Raw genomic sequence first — 18,824 nt, forward strand, 5'->3', positions numbered from 1 at the left:
GTGTACACCCGCGTCACGGGTGAGTGGTGGCATCTACACCCGCGTCACGGGTGAGTGGTGGCATGTACACCCGCGTCACGGGTGAATGCTCCGACACTATACATATTTCATAAAATTAAGCTCTTGGAGTTACCTAACTGGCCATGATTTATTAACTGGCTTACAATGATGATTATTTTTATTTAATTTAGGTATATTTTGATATGGTTATCGGCCAGAGTTCAAGAGCACCGTACATATTTACGGTACTTAATATGCGACAAAATACAGTTTTTACACCATACAATCTCATTACAAGAACAAGAATCGGCGACAGGCCTATCCAGGCCTATTCAATGCCGAAGATACCATACTATGAATTATTAGTCACTACACAGTTGATCAAATTCCATCCTACAGAATACTACAACTGGATCACAAGCTACACGGGGACGGACTTTTGTTCCCGGTCCTAAGATGTCAAGTCTACAAAGCCCGCACAAGTCCACAATCAAATCTATCGAAATATCCTATCAATCTGAGCATGTATCAAGAAGCGAAAAAATCTTGAGATTGCTTCAGAAAATTGGAAATTTTCTGCCCAAAAAATGTCACCGTTTATTTCTTTTTGAATATTTTCAGCTTACTTCTCTTAAATTTTGTTGCTTATTCGAGAGATTGTTCCTAAAGTTTACTTCAGAAAATTGGAAATTTTCTGCCCCAAAAATGTCACCGTTTATTTCTTTTTGAATATTTTCAGCTTCTTCCTCTTAAATTTTGTTGTATATTTGAGAGATTATTCCTGATGTTCATCGAATATGTTGCTGTGAAATTCAGAATGATTAACGTTTCTAATAAAAGTAGATGGGCAATAAACTTTACAATAACCCTGACTAGAAAGATACTAGCTGAAGCCGTAGAACAACGGATGTAATCATAGCAAGCAGTTTCAACTACAGCTTCACATACGTCAGGAGAGCAAGTTAGGAGTAGTACCAAATCGTTGTACGAAAAGCGATAATAGAAATTTATATGTGATTTTGGTCAAGACAGTTTATCATTCGAAAATCGGTGTCATCATACGAGGCGAGTCAAAATTTTGTCGCCACTCTTGAGACCCAACAGAACATCTTCGTAGATAAACGAATTAATTTACCAATAAAGTTAAATACGCGGTAGGATCTAAAAAACTCACTCCTCCAGTTGTGAACTATTCTTCGGGTACTTTCTGTGAAAATATTACAAATCACAAAGAAACGCATCCACTAAGATAAGTGCCCAATTTGCCTCTCAAATCTATATGACAACCCAATAATTGATATTATTATTCTCTAATTCATTGAAGAATGACTCTCTGATCCATGTAAGACTTTATCAAAAACCTTTTTCATGCTATGCGCCTCTCTGGGCTCTAACTTCACTAGATGGCACGGTCAGTTCACCTTGTTAGCTCCACAAATTCCAAAACTCCCAACTCAATTTTCTCTGCCTCTGCATCTTTAAATCACCCTTCGGAACTCCCCAAAAATATAGTACATAAATCGACGACGTAGCCAAGGGCAATCGACGTTGCTGAATTCTGCAGGAGTGAACAGGAAAGTCGAGTGTTGTTGACTACACCGATGGAGCCTGAAAAATCATGGTCTAAGTTTGGTTCGCACGGAGACGAATTCCGCCTGAGACGAATGCTCGCACCTCGTGAGAGTAGCGACACGTCGGTAGTAAAGCTGCCGGTGACTCGTAGCAAAATGTTAGGTTTTAACCAGAGGTGGGAGTAGCGCGCTACATTTAGCGGCCGCTACATTTTCAGTAGCGGTAGCGGCGCTACATTTAAGCAATTGTAGCGGTAGCGGCCGCGGCCGCTACATTTAAGCACTTGCAGCGGTAGCGGTAGCGGCGCTACATTTAAGCAATTGTAGCGGTAGCGCCCGCTACATTTAGAGCATGTAGCGGTAGCGGTAGCGCCCGCTACATTTAGAACATGAAGCGGTAGCGGCCGCTACATTTCAAAGTAGCGCTGCCCAACTCTGGTCTTAACCCTCCACCGCCTGACATGAGTAACCGGAGCAATATTGTCACGCGCCTACTTCCCAAAAAGGATACGTTCTAGTGAGCGCAAAATGACTTGCACTGATGGTTGCCGCCACGTACGACAACTTTACAATGTTCTCTGTAACCTATAAAATGTCCTCAGGTTGCTACACTCAATAGTTTCCGTATAATTTAACTTGTAAATTATGTTCCCAGAGAGTGACATACGTCGGTAGAGGGTTAGATTATCAAGCTGTTAAGCTCAAATTAGAAAATATTCTTGGCAGCCTTTTCTTTCTGCAACAAATCGAGTGCAGGCAGCACGCTACAACCTCGGGTGCAGGCAGCACGCTACAACCTCGGGTGCAGGCAGTACGCTACAACCTCGGGTGCTGGCAGTACGCTACAACCTCGGGTGCAGGCAGCACGCTACAACCTCGGGTGCAGGCAGCACGCTACAACCTCGGGTGCTGAAACATATGGTGTGTTGATGTCATACTTCGTTCAATAAAACACTCTTGTATAATTATCCAAAATGTCTTTAAACGCACAATTAATGAGTGAAAACGTCTCAAACGAACCGAGGAATGAAACAGTGTCTTGTAAATCGCGCGTAAGATTATTACTAAATGAACAAATGAAACTGCATCAGGCATTACCTAATAAGCTGCGTGTTTCATCATGGCTCATGGATACGTGTTTGATAGTGTTACGACTCAGAAAAAATTCGAACTGAAACTGCGAGTGGGAGAAATCTTGATTGATCATGAAAAGTGTGGAAAATTTATCCTTCTTTGTCGACGAATATTTAAGGGGAGCGTCTAGGGTAAAATTTATCTTGGCTATTTACAAACGGATCACTCTGAAACTTGGTACACATGTGTAAAATAGAATTCTAAGACATTTTTGTTCGTGTAAATTTTTCGAAAAAAATGAAAGAAAACGTGAAATTCTTAGAAAACGGCCAAAAAAAGGGGTACCGTAGAAATCTATCTCCTCCTAGGATTTTCAAAGTAGCAAGGATACAAAACTAAACGTTACTGGAGCTTGATTCCAGTCAAGGATGGTGGGAGCGACTGCATGCACACCTCCTCATACGACGCCAGGCGGGTAACTAAGGTGCACTTCAAGCAGACACTCTATTTAAAGTGCTCGCAGCGAATTTCCTCCCATTCTATTTGTTAAAGAACTACCTCCACCCCCCTCCCTTTCATGATCTGTCGTGAACGCATAAATCAACGTACAGAGATGGTTTTGGTACCGTTGGATAGATCAGAATGTCAGCTTTAAGATGAGACTAAAAACCGGAAAAGCCGAAATCCAAAATTTTACCCTAGACGCTCCCCTTAAGCTTGATCCAGAGTTAATGCTATTCCTACCTAAATCCGTTAGCTGGAGTTACCATCAATCCATTCACCATTAAATTACAATGTTTAATCAGCCACTTCCACAAGCATCCAGTTGTGTTAAAAATGTTCCTTTGTCCGATGACTTTGCTATTCAGTGAATTGCGTGATATTTCAGTGAATTTGCTAACGCTTCACTCTTGCACTCTTGATTTGACAATAGTTGCATTGTGACGCATAATATGATGCTTCTTTTCCTGCAAAGAAACGCTGTTTCACCTTCAGAGCTAAGGAAACTAGTTTTCTTCTCACGTTCATCAGCCAGGTTCAGGAAATTGTACTGAATATTATGGACAAGCAGCCGTGCACCGACATGGGCCATGTCGATTCAAAATGAAACGTTGCGATATGACATCACAGAAATGTCTATGTATAAACATGGCGGGTCTCTTCAATAATGCACTTTGTTGAAGCACTTTACACAAAATAATGAAACTGATTTTATTGTGTCGTAGTTGATTCGATCACCACAAAAGCACGTTTTGTACACGAATGGTCTTTTTAGCGCATTTTCTCATTTATGGAAAAAAGGCGCTATTATGCTCGTCATGTTCGTCCGTCTGTGACGTTTTCATCGACGAGAAAATGCGCGCTCTGTCACTCACTGCAGTGAGTACCGAGTTATATTTCTTTTCAACCACCTTAGCTCGCTATCGTAGCTGGCTATGGACGTCTGCTGCTCAAAACTAGCTCTGTGATGAACATTAATCAGACGAGTTCTTTTTGTTGTCATTTAAAATGAAACTTCACTTCAATGCTCCAATTTATTCGAAAAATATATTCTAATCTCAAAATTGATCAAAGAATGTTCGCTTCAGCGGCAAGATTCTTGGACAATTTCATGAACAAAATTTTTTAAAAGATGATTGTGATGTTTTTGATCATGTTCATCAACGCTCACCGCAATGTTCTCCACCAGCCGTGAAATTTCACTACGACAATTTGGTCTCGGCCGAAGTACATAAGCTTGCTCACTCTTTATTGTTCAGCAGTAGCCAGTAAAGCACGAATATACACTCAATTTGATAGATTTACATTCACCATCAAGCCAATATACAATATGTAAACCAACAAGCCAATACGTATTTGTGTTACAATATGTAAACTAACAAGCCAATACGTATTTGTGTTCGCCGACAGTAGTAAAATTTTTTACTGTATCTTACATATGCCAGCTTTAGTTTCCTTTGATTGGAGGTCGCCTGAAACTTGTCTGAAATGGACATATAAGAGGAACGGTTTTCAGTGCTGAGTTGTTTTTGGCAATGATAACATAAAATTAACAAGATCGCTGATGGTTGAGTGCTCTCCTAGGTCCTCGAACCCTTGACACCGAAACTTCCAAGCACTATTTTTTACTATCAACTTCTGAATGCCAGCTTTGATATTTAATAAACCGGCGCTGCGAGAGGCAGCGACGTCGGACGGGACCTGGAGTTACCCAGGTGCGACGGTCGCCTTTGGGACAACAACGAAGCTCTGCTGCAGGTCACTCCAGAGTCGTCAGGTCCTACACTGACAGGGGCGTGTATGACGGCAGTAGGCGGTGAGGTGCTGATAATAAAGACGGCCTCAAGGACGAGAGCAAAAGCTGGGGACATGCTGCTGCTGCTGCTGCAGGCGTTGCTAACGTACCATGCTCAATGCGCAAAAGCTCAACCGCGCGCATCCAGCTATCAGAATTTTGGAAACATTTCGACTGAAGGTGAATGAAAAGACCGGCGAAAATTAATCAGTGCCATTTGGAGCTCAAGCGGCAGGACGCATCGGATGTTCGAATTCAACTGGAGTTAGAAGATTGACTGTTTTAGAAAATGCGACTCGTGTGGTACTCACGAGTGAAAATAACGAAGGAAAACAGGCATTCTATAATACTATTGCGTGAATATAAATTAGAAATCACGAATGACGAAACTCATTTATTCAACCTCGAAGTGATCAATTAATTTGAGAAATACAACAAGCTGTTCAGACGCCAATACTGTTTGGGATCAAGCCCCTTGCCTCGGGTTGCTCACTTCCACATGGCTTCTGAGGACCTCACCATGAGGGACTAAAAGTAAATTTATTGAAAAGTTATTATTATCATAGGATATAAAATGAGAGTCAGAGACCCTCAGTTCAGACATTATTTAATACTATGGTCACCTTAATAGAAAATTACTAGAAAAAATAACGGCCGCCATGCAAAGGAGATACGTACGTTACATAGCAAAATTCGGAAAAGTTTGTCATACTAATTTTTAGGGAATGTAATATATACGAATTCCAGTTGGCGAGCAATGACTTGCAATCGTTTCTTAATCACTAAGTCATAATTATTTATTATGACTTGACTATTAATAAAATTTCGTAGACATTTTAGTAGAAATTATTGAAGTAAATTAAGAATTAATGCACTTCTCAGCGGCGGCTACAAAGCGTGTCAGCAAGGCGGGGCCTTCGTCCACCAACTTGATCGCCTCTTCGAAGTCTTCACTTCTGCAACACATAAAACTTGTTAGCAATTCTGCAATTGCAGGTCTATCAAACAGGTTAATAATAATTCTCAAGTTTCAACACAGCACGTGTGAGTCGCTAGGTGGGATTGCAGCAAGCGCGAGATGCTGACATATTATATTATAATAATCCACAGTATAATAATCCAATATTATAATCATTATATCCACAGTCTTCTTGGTTTAGACTTTAGAAGAATACAGGTTAGGAAAATAGATTCATATTATACCTTTTCTCAATTTCGTAAGTCAGGATGTGAATATGCTTTTTCAGTATTTCTGTCTAACTGCTTACTACGTCCATTACAATCCTTACAAATTTACTTGAGGCACACGTAGTTTTCTAGGAGAACCTCTTTGAAAAAAAACAACGCTCATCCGGCCTCACTCTAGGTAATAAATTATCGCATGCATGACATAACTGTTTCTATGTCGTTAAAGGAAAAAAGGGACAAATTTCTTTCAAAATAAGTACACGGAACGTAGAGATAAGCTTGACAAGAAATTATTTGTGGTACGGCGAATTTTCCGGTGTTTCCTGGGCTACAATGCATTTTAGAGAGGCCAATAAATTAAAAAAAATCCTCCGTAGTTCATTCACTGTTCACGTTGAAAAGAGGCTTCATACTAAAATTTGGAAACCCTAACTAAGCAGCTGCTGTCATACTGGCATAAAGCCGCGGCGACATCACCATCACATCACCACCACATCGCCACCACATCACCACCACATCACCGCCACATCACCACCACGTCACCACCACATCACCGCCACATCACCACCACGTCACCACCACATCACCACCACAACACCACCACGTCACCACCACATGACCGCCACGTCACTATATCCAGTGATGAGTCAATGATGCTGATTCATGGTCTCAAGTGAATGTCAGCTTAGTTACACTAAATGATTCATGCATCAAATTATCCAGTGATGAGTCAATGATGCTGATTTATGGATGCTGATTTATGGATGCTGATCAGTGATCTGGAGGATCGTAGCACATCAATTTTATGATAAGCGTTGGTGGTGATGGCATTGACAGGTGGTGGTGTAGGTAGTGATGGCGAAGAGAGCTGGCGATGGTGGAGTAGGTGGTGGTAGTCTTAATGGTAGTGCAGATGGTGTAGGTATATACATTATACAGTTGTTTTGGTGAAGTCGATACCGTCACCACAACGCTAAATATATTCTAAAAATAGCTCAATAACTTTGTACTCAATAATTTAAGATGAAGTAGTGGAAAATTACTGATAATTTTGGTAACGTATTGAATTTATTACCGGTAGTTAGTATTTTCTATCGGTCATTACATTGAGTACGTATAAAAGCAAATTGTCGTCAAGATTTCTATCGGTCATAGTATATAAAGCAAATTGTTGTCAAGAAGTATGTAAAATATCAGCGCTTCTCCCAGCAAGTAAAACCCCAGAAGGAAGCATCACCAGTAATGGCGTTAGATCCCACTGGTCTGTGTGTGTGTAATTGCCCATCCTGGTAGTGGCACCTAGGTAAGGGAGGAGGTTATAGTCAGTTTTGCCAGGCATTTAATGCAACTGGTCACTTATACGACCATCACTGGCTCGCCAGAACCATTCTTGCATTACACAACACCCTGGACAAGCCAGGTACTGGCCGCTGGTCACCTCGTGTTGTCCTGAGGCGTGATGACGCACTGCGCCGACAGCGCCACCAGCTCAGCGATGAGGTCCTTGATGGCGGTGATGCTGCAGCAGAACGGCGGCAGCGCAGCGGCCAAGTCGCACAGCCTCCTCCCCTGCAGGTCGCCGCAGCACTGACGCAGCTCATCCAAGTGCACCTCGACCGCCAGACGTGCCAGGCGGTGCTTCACTTCTGCACGCCGCGTACCACGTTAAACATACGGCATGAAATAATATTAAATAATAATAATTACCTATAGCGGAAATAAAGCAATACATTATAATTGAAAACATTCATGACAAATTATAACGCAGTAGAGTTCGCTGTAAGCAAAAAAATTTAAAAAGCTCAGATTTCTTCCCATATTTCAGTTTATGCTTGATGGATACTTGAAAGTTACGATAGAATCATGAAAACGAAATATGCAAGAGTGAAACATTCTTAGCTTGTATGTTTCGTTTAGGATAAACATGTAAAAACTTTATTGTTGCGGCTTGTGAACCTACATTGACTTATAAACCCATTGGTATGGGTTGGCATTGGTATGAGTTGGCATTGAATTTTCAGGTTGAATTAAGAACTGACTGAATAGAATTTGGAGGAAGTCCTCATACTAAAAATATAGAATAAATCTCATCATGATGACGTGATCCTTATGAGTTCGACTTCTGAGAAGACCCTTGCCACTCCACCTGCCACTTGGGTGAGACACTGCGCCACGGTGACGGTGGCGTGGCCGTCGGTGCCACGCTGCAGTGTCAGCCGCACGCGCAGCGCCGGGGCAAAGCGGCACACCAGCAGCGCCTCCTGCGGTGCCTGCTGCAGGGTCAGCGTCACCGACCTGTAGACGGAGTGAGGAGAGTGAGAAGTGTGAGGGTATTGGGAGCAGGGGAGCGAGGGGAGGGGAGTCAGGGCAGCGGGAGTCATAAGGGGAGTCGGGGCAGCGGGAGTCATAAGGGGAGTCGGAGCAGCGGAGCGGGAGTCATAAGGGGAGTCAAGGGGAGTCGGGGCAGCGGGAGTCATAAGGGGAGTCAGGGCAGCGGGAGTCATAAGGGGAGTCAGGGCAGCGGGAGTCATAAGGGGAGTCAGGGCAGCGAGGCGAGGGAGAGCATGGGGTTAAAAAATATAATCTAACCTCACTCAAGTTGAAAATTGCTAAAAGAGTAACTGAAGCAAATGCTCACCGATGACGGATCACGATGGTTTCTTCTCGACAGCTCGAGCAGCCAGCAGGAATTGATGTAGGCTTCTCGCGCTTTTCCTTGTTACTTTTCTCCGTGGTTTTTCCAGAGGGATTCTTTTTCACGTTACACGCAGCATCAGCAGTTGCCTCTTGGTTCTCTTTCGAGGCTATTTCAGTTCTATCAAAATTTCTAGTACTTCCTGAGTACTCCGTAGGGATTTTGGAACTGGATTTATTAGGATTAAAATCCACGTTGGAAGAAATGGACGACAAAGCCTTGCGGGCTTCAGTTTGCTGTGATTTCGGCACAGACGATGCTACATAGTTTGCTTGTTTGTCGATTTGAGTCTGTAACTCATTACCAGCTTTAAATGCACTTTTAACAGCGGAAGACACTTTTGTGTTAGTTTCTTCTGTAGTAATGGTGTTAACACAATCACTATGCAAGAAAATTTCTTTTTCTGCCACTGGATTCTCATCATCCTGAGTAGGAACAATTTGACGTTCTCTGGAAATAGACTTTCCATTTGAAGGCGAATGCAATTCATAAATTGTCCTGCCATTTGCCCCAATCAAATTATCAGGTGTAACCAAAGAATCGCTCATAACACTTGCTGGACTCTCGAAACTTATAGCCCTTTCAGCAGGTTCACTTTCAGGCACCAGATTGCCAGGCTTTTCAGGTGGACAGTTATTTTCAGGAAGTTTTGAAGTTTCAGGGAGTTTAGAGGGGCTTTGGAAACTGTCGTCAGATTCAACTAGTTGTGCTGTGACATTGTTGATGAAATCCTTACTTTCGTTTAATATTTCTATTTGAGAATCATTCCTAGAACATGAGACGTCAACACGATAGTTTTCCATTAAAGAAATTTGCGTATCATTCTGCAGTATTTTCCCGCCATTCAGAGACTTATTCTTGTCTTTATGAACGTTTTCTGTGTCAGTATTTAGAGACATTTTTTCGGCGCTCGGCTTCAACCCCAAAGCAGTTTCCTCGCGCAACAGCTCAGTTCTTGACAAGTTGCTTCCAATGGCCTCAACAGACCCAGCAACAGAGCCAAAATCTGGTCGAGAGAAACATGTCATCTCCTTTCCAGACACCTTTTCCTCTTCTCCACTGAAACAAACATCCGACACAACATGAGGACAATCCTGATTTTCAATGGAAAAATTTTCTCTGTGAACTCTTGACTTCATAATATCACTGTTGACTTCCGAATTTGATGCAAAAAAAAAGCTTCTTTGCGTACTTTCCGTCAAGCGTCCGTTACTTTCATCCTTAGTTTTTTCTTTTGGAAAAGTCAGACTCTGTTTAGAGCGGCTCTTTATAAATTGTCGACTTGGCAAGGGTTCTGCTTGTTCTCCAGTTAGTCCACCATTCTTCAATGCATGGATCGAAGGCGTGGATGAGTGAGTAAGCTGCTTATTACTGCTTACTTCTGATTCACATGGACTCGAGGAAATTAAATCACTTCTACTAACAAAGGTCAACTCCATTTGCTTGTCATCTTGGAATTCGGGAGGAGCATTTGGAACATCTTCAAAAGTATTGCCAGGTGCTGCACTAACAGAGCGATCTTCCCCGGACATTTCTCTCTCAGGTGTCTGGAAAGAATGATGTGGGGCACGGCTAGCGAGTTCTTTGTTCTCATATTGCTCTGGCATTTTGTTCTTCCCGACCACGTTACCTGTAATATGGGCAGTAAGTTCCAAACCTTCATCTCCATCTTCTGGCATGGTGCTTTTCTTCAACTTGCCACTTGGTAAATGATTTAAATCATGGGCATATAATTTTTGCTTTGATGTAACATCGCATGAAGGCTCACTAGTGCTATTGTATTCCGAAGGCAATGTACATTGGATGATATTACTAGGGCCACAGTGCGCATGGTAGCGAGCAAGTTCCATCGATCTAGGAATGGCTTGAGTGAGATCCATTGATGTAGGAATGGCTTGAGTGAGTTCCATTGATGTAGGAATGGCTTGAGTGAGTTCCATTGATGTAGGAATGGCTTGAGTGAGTTCCATTGATGTAGGAAGAGCACAAGTTAGGTCCATTGATGTAGGAAGAGCACAAGTGAGATCCACATCAGTCATCCTGTGCCCCCCATCTCTCAAGATAGTTTGCGTGAGCTGGCAAGACTCATAGGCCGCAGGTTCATCATGACTGACTGGATGCGGAGACCCAGCGCCCGACGTGGAGCCCTCGTGCAAGAAGCGTGCCAGGAATGCCTCTCCTTGAGCTGCGTATTCTTCGTAGCCCTGCACAGAGCCCCAGTAAAATTATTAAGCGTGTCATGGTAATGCATGGTACTGCAGCACAAGCACAACTCTGCAAGCATGTCATGGTCCTGCATGGTGCTGCAGCACAAGCACAACTCTGCAAGCATGTCATGGTCCTGCATGGTGCTGCAGCACAAGCACAACTCTGCAAGCATGTCATGGTCCTGCATGGTGCTGCAGCACAAGCACAACTCTGCAAGCGTGTCATGGTCCTGCATGGTGCTGCAGCACAAGCACAACTCTGCAAGCATGTCATGGTCCTGCATGGTGCTGCAGCACAAGCACAACTCTGCAAATCTATGATCCAGCACGGTTAAGTTTAACTTAACTGAGCTTTTTTGTTTACCCAACTGACCAACATGGTAATTTAAAAATTAAACCTATGAAGTCTAGAACTGATTCAGTAAATTAAGAAAGAGTTATGTTTCAAGCATTTAAACATGCTTGGTTAGTTTATAAATGCCATTCAATCAATAATATTGGTCAGAAAAATTAATTTTCGCAATAAAGACAAGACTGGAATCATGTCTCCCACCTGCTCCAGCGGACTGCCAACCACACAAGTCTCTGTGTTGTTGCTCTTCTCATTGTGTCCGCACTCGCTGCTGCCAAGTACATAATTGAATATACAACACAAGTATATCTTGAAATACTCCTAAATAATCAGCTCACAACTAGGATAAACTGTAAATACATCATAAAATAAGATGAGGATGTTTTAACTGAGTTCTATCTCTGGGCCACATGCAAAATTTTAATAGATGAAGGTTTTCATGAATAACCAAAATACAATGCACATCTTCAAACCAAAAATTGTTGAATCCAGAATTAGTTTAAAATGCCTTGCATATAAATTCAATCAGAATAACTGTAAATTGTGACACCAATTGTGCTGTAAAATCATTATTTCCAAGTGCAAAGATTGAATACCTACATAAACCCTACATCATCACAAACCTTACATCATCACAAACCTTACATCATCACAAACCCTACAACATTATCATAAACCTCATCACAAACCTTACATCATCACAAACCCTACAACATTATCATAAACCCTACATCATCACAAACCCTACATCATCATGAATCCTACATCATCACAAACCCTACATCATCAAAAACCATAAATCATCACAAACCCTACATCATCAAAAACCATAAATCATCACAAACCTTACATCATCACAAATCTTACATCATCAAAAACCTTCCATCATCACAAACCTTACATCATCACAAACCCTACATTATCATAAACCCTACATTATCATAAATCCTATATCATCACAAACCCTACATCTTCATATAAATTCATAGAAAAACCACTCCTACATAACAGTTATCACATTGCACTGATTGACAACAAAACATTCCCCTCAACAATCTCATGGGTATATACTATGTTTACTGACTAGGTTGACTTGAACAGTTGTCTAACATTTATGTATTCACTTGCAGATTTCCATACTACACAGGATAAAGTACAGTAAAGTATGAGAAATTGGAATGCATCTCTGAACCTGGCATCGAAAGCAGCAGTTGTTGCTTCAGAAGAATCACTTGAAGTAGAGACGGTGGCAGCATAGGACGAGTGCCATTGTGAGACATCACCTCCACCAGACAAAAACTCCCTGAAAATATCAGTAAACAATCTTGAACACACAAACTATTTAATGTTTAATTTATTATTTAATAAATTAAATTAAAGGAATGTATTTAATATTTATTACTCTAATTTATCGCCATATAGGTAACATATTTTGATAGAGAGAAAATTGTCAAAAATCAAATAAGATATTAGCTAGCATGCCTAAGGTCAAAATTTAAGACAAATACAGTGAAGCTCAATTCCAGAGAAAAATTAATGTTCATATAAGATATTAGCTAGCATGCCTGAGGTCAAAATTTAAGGCAAATACAGTGAAGCTCAATTCCAGAGAAAATTTATTGTTCAATAAAAATTAGGAACTCAAATTGCTGTACAGTATGTATAGAAATTATTATGTAGGGTTTCCACTCTATCAATTAAAAATAATTGTCTCCAGTGAATGCTAAAATGAACAATAAAATTGAGAACCTAAATATGTGTTACAAAACGTTTCCATCTTGCCCTTCTTTAATTCAGTTAAGGATAGAGATGGTGAATATTTCCTCCTGGTATTAAAAACAAGACCTGATTAAAACAAGACTATGATGTTTAAATTTAATTAAACTATTGAATAAGCAGAAAATGCCAAAATTGCTCATGGTTTGATGTGTTTTAATAGAATGAGTGAATCATTTACGCTGATATTGCAATGGCACACCATTGCAAGGCAAAAAATTTGAATTTATACATCATTTAATTCAATTAGTAAATGTACATAACTTTGGGGTGATCAAAATTTCTTCAAGAAAATGGTCAATATAGAATCCTGGCTGCAGTGAATAGCAAGAAATTTGAATGTTCATGCAGCAATTGTGGGAGAAATGAACAACTCCATAAGATCTTGAATTATCTGGCATTAGTGCTATCTATCTGTTGACATTTGATTGGATAATATTGTGGAGATCTTATGTTTTATTGACTAGTACCTACACAACACACCATGAACCAAGATTGACAGTAAATGTGGTTTTGTTGATATAAGATACAAGCTTAGCATTGCAATTCAATTCTCCTCGGTTAGTATAGCAAAGATATTAAACAATGAACAAATAAATTTAAAATATTTTAGTTTATATATATAAATAAATGAATTTTATCCTTTTCATACAGATAAATTTGTTTTAAATGAGATTAAAAATTAAAGTTTGATTGATTAAAAATCATTATTGGATAGGCAAGAAAAATAACATCACATATTTTCCAGTTACTGTTTTCAGCACAGAAGATGCATGACTTACCTGATACTTTTGGTGTCAGCAAAAGATACTCTCTTAGCTTTCTTGTCTTGCATTCTGTTTAATGCATCACCTGGAAAATAAAAAATAAAAATATCCAAAATTTCACATAAATATACACAAGTACAGTACATATATAAAGATATGTTTAGGTCATCATTTTTATCTAATGTACCATAGATGCAAACATTGAACCCTAGAGGGAAGAAATGCATCTACAGGACTGAAATTAACATTGAAGCTTCTTATGTTTTAAATACTTTAACCACCTTTGAATCATTTTTCTAATTTTGGCTTCATGAGTAGAATAGAGACAATTCAGCAAAATAAAGTATGGTGGTGCAGAATTTTTAGTACTTGAGGAATTCATCACTTCCACTTTCAAATATAAAATTTAAGGGAATTTTGCCTTGAAAATTTCTGACAAATTCTAAAGCTAAACTCTAAGCTCTTTTTCCTGACATTTCTGTACAGTTCATTCCTTTTTAGTTTAAAAATTCACTGTTGGTGTACCGTCAAATGGGGTAAAAAGGGACAGATGGGTTAATAAGGGACAGTCCTCCAACATTTCATAGAAATGTTGTAGCAGCAAAACTAATTGAAATATTACAAAACAAAAATTAGTGGCATGAAGTTCAACATTTTTTCCATATATGTAGCATGAAACAAGTTAAGAAATCATACATTTACTGTCTCTAAAAAATTGCTGAAAGAAGCGTGAAAAGTAAAATTTTGAAAAAGTACCTCTGTTAAGGTCTGTAGCAAAAAAAAAAAAAATAAATAAATAAAGATTTGCCATATTAAGAAATTTTACTTGCATAAAAGTTGCACACAGGTGTTGGCTTAAAAACTTGATTGACAGAATTTGCAAAGCTCATTAAATGAATGGCAGAGGTAAATAAATTAAATAAATTTCTGCATGACGGGGCAATAAGAGACATCCCCCTGTGGTAATAAGGGTCCGATAAGCAACAATGAGAGTTTGCTCTGTGAAATTGCTTACGTGGTGATCATCATGTTAAACTATTATTGGGGCGTGATTTGTTATTAATTCATAAATGTTAATTTGTTGCATTTGACTTGGAGATGAATTGCTAATGAATTAATATTTAGTCCAATCAAAATCTTATTAAACATAAAGTGTTGCAACCTTCTTTCTTTATTCTTTCAATTGCAACTTTAATTCCTGTTATTTTTGTCCTTTCTATCTCAAGTAAAATTTTTCGATCAAAAAAGTAGCACAGGTTGTTAGGGGCTGCATTTAAGCAAATGAATTATTTATTGTGTTTTCAATTAATTCTCTCTTTTGTGTCCCCAGTGCTTTAAAACTAATAAAGTGACTGCAAGTTAAAGTTAAATTAATGCATGTGAATAAGCATTGTTGAAGCGAGTCAATTTTTCGTGTTCCTGCTTATCTGGTGCTTATACTGACTTGCCAACCACTCATACTGCCTACTGTACATGAGCCTGCTTTCTGGCAATGAAGACTTCCTTGCTGTCCTGTCACTGACCTACTAAGATTATCCTGGCTCTTTAAATAGAGCGGCCAAGGTGGGACATATTCTGGGCCAACGTGGAGCAGATTCTTGGCTAGTTTGGAGCGCGTTCTAGTCCAGTCTGGGACAAATCTTCGAGCGAGTGTTGCCGCTCCTGGACGAGCATCAGAACCGCATGTCAGCAGAGTCTTGGGCCACTCGTGGGCCATATACAATCCAAGTACGGACTGTTTTTAGGGTAAAATTAGTTATTTGGGGTAACACGTGCATGCAACCTTGTAATAAGTTTGTGGCTTGTAAATAGTTCGTCATTACTCAGCTTAAATGGCTTTTCATTAAAAATTACCCGGCGACGCATCGTTAAAATGGCCGGCGACGCTTTGGGCTTAAAAATCCATATATTGCCAACGCTGCATCCACCCTCTGCATAGTGGGAGGACTGTCCCGATTAGCCCCGCCAGTCCCGAGTAGCCCTGGTTGACGGTACCTATTGGTGTAGCAGCAATGGACAAGTAGTCTTGTACTGTGCTTGAAATGAGTACCGTACATGCTATGATGCTGAAACATTTGATGATAATTGATGAGTACATCTCAAATATGCTTAAAACATTTGAAAATTAAGTTTATTTCAATTTTCAAGTGTCCCAGATTATTCCATTCCCAGGGTTAATGCTAATTGCCTGCGATGAAAAAATGCAGATGAAACTAGACTTGATGCTGGTTTGAAGGTGAAGAAGTCATGTGCGGCGTGCCGACCACTTGTGACACCTGGACTAAGCAATGTTTATATAATTCTTGTCTTCATCTTCTCATTTCAGTTTCTTCTCTCCGCTGGTGCATTCTCTCCACGTTATCATCAGTTTCTCATGATAACTTGATAAGAAGCAATGAGATGGAAATTGTCATTGGATCCAGTGCTCTTCATTGGCTATAAGGTAGTTAGACCGTTAGATGACCAGTTTGTGTGAGAAACATAGCAATTGCTTGCACTATGAGTATGGAGTATGGAGTGCAATCTGGGGTACCCAGGGGGTAGTTGCCTCTGCCAAGCAGATGAAACTTACAAAATCAAATGATATGATGTACCTACTACCTAGCACTCTAGCAGGCTAGCTAGAGCCCAGATTTTGAAGAAAAATTAGATAGCCTTGATAAGAGAATGATAATAATATTAATAGTGGAATAAAATGCAAGAATTTAAAGTCCTACTGCCAGACTGTGCCAGTCTGCTACTGGCCACTGGCCTACTGCCCTACTGGCGGCTTACTGCCTCTTCTCTGACTTCTCATAATTTATTCATAAAGAGAAGAAGATTGCCAAGAAAGCAAGCCGATTCTTGATAGCGTTGAACTTGACGCTGTATGCAGTGTAGTGAGTAGTGTACGGGCGGGGCAGCGCCGCAGCGGCTCGCTAAATATATACACGTTGACCGTTGTATATATAGAGCCTAGAGGTAAAGGCCTAGATCAAGTAATAAGTAATTTATAGATGATTATTTGCCGGTTAATTTTACGCAATCAAGAGCGATAGACACTACTCACTAGACCTAGAGATGTTTACTCGGTGTCGGTGAACGCAGCAGACTCGCTCCAAACTTTCAGTTTAAAACGAAACTCGCGGCCTTAATTTAAATTTTATCTCACCAATCCGCAACTACAAAATAAAAGTAGTTACAAATCGCTAAGAAATATGGTTCTATTTTGTATTCATAATTTATGTTAAAAGACAGTACATTTTATTTGTATTGACTGATCTTAGTGTTAAAAGCGCTTCAAAGATGATAACTTCTATGTATATAAATTATGTATTAAAGACGCTTTTTAGAAAATCAATAGGCATATCATAATATTGTTTTAGGCATTATTTTGAGATTAATAATCATAATACTCATTCCACCATGATAATACTAGGTATACTTTATCATATTAGCTTCCAGAAGATATTTTACTATTTCTTTTCTGGTATTTCTTGCTTGGAAGTTCACGGTAGTCCATTTATTACATCTACCGGTATACAATTTATTGAGGTTGAAGCTATGACCAGAAGTAAGGATAGTGTATAAAAATAATGTTGAAAGGTTTAAAAATTTTGAAATCTAATATATTCAAGAGTTTATCTCTAATTAGCAGCTTGTTCAAAGACTTAAAAAAAAATTTTTGAGTAAATGTGCCCTTCACCCTTGACATGTATCTTGCGATGACAATCACTCAATATGCCGAGATATTAGGTTTATATATTAGTTCAATTTTAGGGCATGAATGGATTAAGCAAAGTTTTACTCAGCCAAGCTATCTGGATAAAAAAAAAGCTTGATGAATCCACTGGTTTTGTTTGCAAAAGATTTTAATAGGGATAACTGAGAGTTATGCGAAGTTTTTGGCTGTACTCTTAAAAAGACTCGAATTAAATAGTAGATCTATATCCCCTATACCTATTGTAATGGTTTCATTAACGAGCTCATGAACTACTTATATTTATAAATCACAGGACTGAACAAAATTTCAACACATTACTCGCCTATCGTTATTCTATTTATTTTTCATTTTTTGTACGTTATACCTGTTTTGATTTACTGCATTTACTCCTTCAGTCAACATCATTGTACGAACCGCTCATTGCGTGGCTATTGTTTCAATTTGTGCACACATGAGAAGCCCCAAAAAATAAAACCAATAACCAAATAAAGTGCTAAGTCTACAGACACTGTATATAGTTGTTTGTTACTTTATCTGATTCACTTTACTCGTATTCTTCACGTCGTTTCTTGCTTTACTTTGCATTACTTCGCATTTTCTTCTCTCTCTTTGTTCTCTCTTCGGCCGCTGTTCGCTGGTTGCTGGAAGATTCTCTCTTTGGTTACATTTCTGCTCTTGCGCTCTCCTTTAGTCAGTTGTTGCCCGCCTCACCGACACTTTTTCTCTCCTTGCTCTTCTTCTTCTTCTGGACCGAAACATTTCTCTTTGTTCTTCATCTATCCCATTTTCTTCCTCTGATATTTTTTTATTTTCTAATCCTCCTCCTTTCTTAACATCTTTTCGCTTATTTTCTGTTTATTTTCACCTTCCTGAATCAATCCCTCTCCCTCAGTTCACTCTTCTTCTTCTCTTTCTTTCTCTCTCTCTCTTTCTCATCTGTCCACTCTCCTTCCTCTCACTCATACTCCTCTCCCTCCATCCCCCTACTCCTCCCTCTCTCATTAATTCCCCTCACCCTCTCTTACTCGTCCCCCTCTCCCTCCTCTCGTTCATTGCCCTCCTCTAACTCTCATTCGTTCCCCTCTCCTCCCTTTCGTTCATTGTCCTCCTTTAACACTCTTTCTTCCCCTCTCCCTCCTCTCGTTCATTGCCATCACCCCCTCTTATTCATCCCCTCTCTCCCTCCTCTCATTCA

The 18,824-nt window shown here is 39.8% G+C and overlaps 1 protein-coding gene across 1 annotated transcript; it reads right to left on the minus strand.

The window, feature by feature from the left end:
* Nucleotides 1-5,800: 5,800 nt before the first annotated feature.
* Nucleotides 5,801-17,027, minus strand: LOC108668686. The gene is made up of 8 exons (XM_018155929.2): nt 16,976-17,027; nt 13,942-14,011; nt 12,576-12,686; nt 11,585-11,654; nt 8,768-11,028; nt 8,276-8,424; nt 7,568-7,775; nt 5,801-5,897 (listed from the first exon to the last, which is right to left on the minus strand). The coding sequence occupies exons 2-8, from the start codon at nt 13,992-13,994 to the stop codon at nt 5,801-5,803; spliced, it is 2,949 nt and encodes a 982-aa protein (XP_018011418.1). The 5' UTR covers nt 13,995-14,011; nt 16,976-17,027.
* Nucleotides 17,028-18,824: the final 1,797 nt, after the last annotated feature.

Source organism: Hyalella azteca, unplaced genomic scaffold, assembly GCF_000764305.2.
Source record: "Hyalella azteca isolate HAZT.00-mixed unplaced genomic scaffold, Hazt_2.0.2 contig11493, whole genome shotgun sequence".
In the NCBI taxonomy this organism is placed as follows: Eukaryota; Metazoa; Arthropoda; class Malacostraca; order Amphipoda; family Hyalellidae; genus Hyalella; species Hyalella azteca.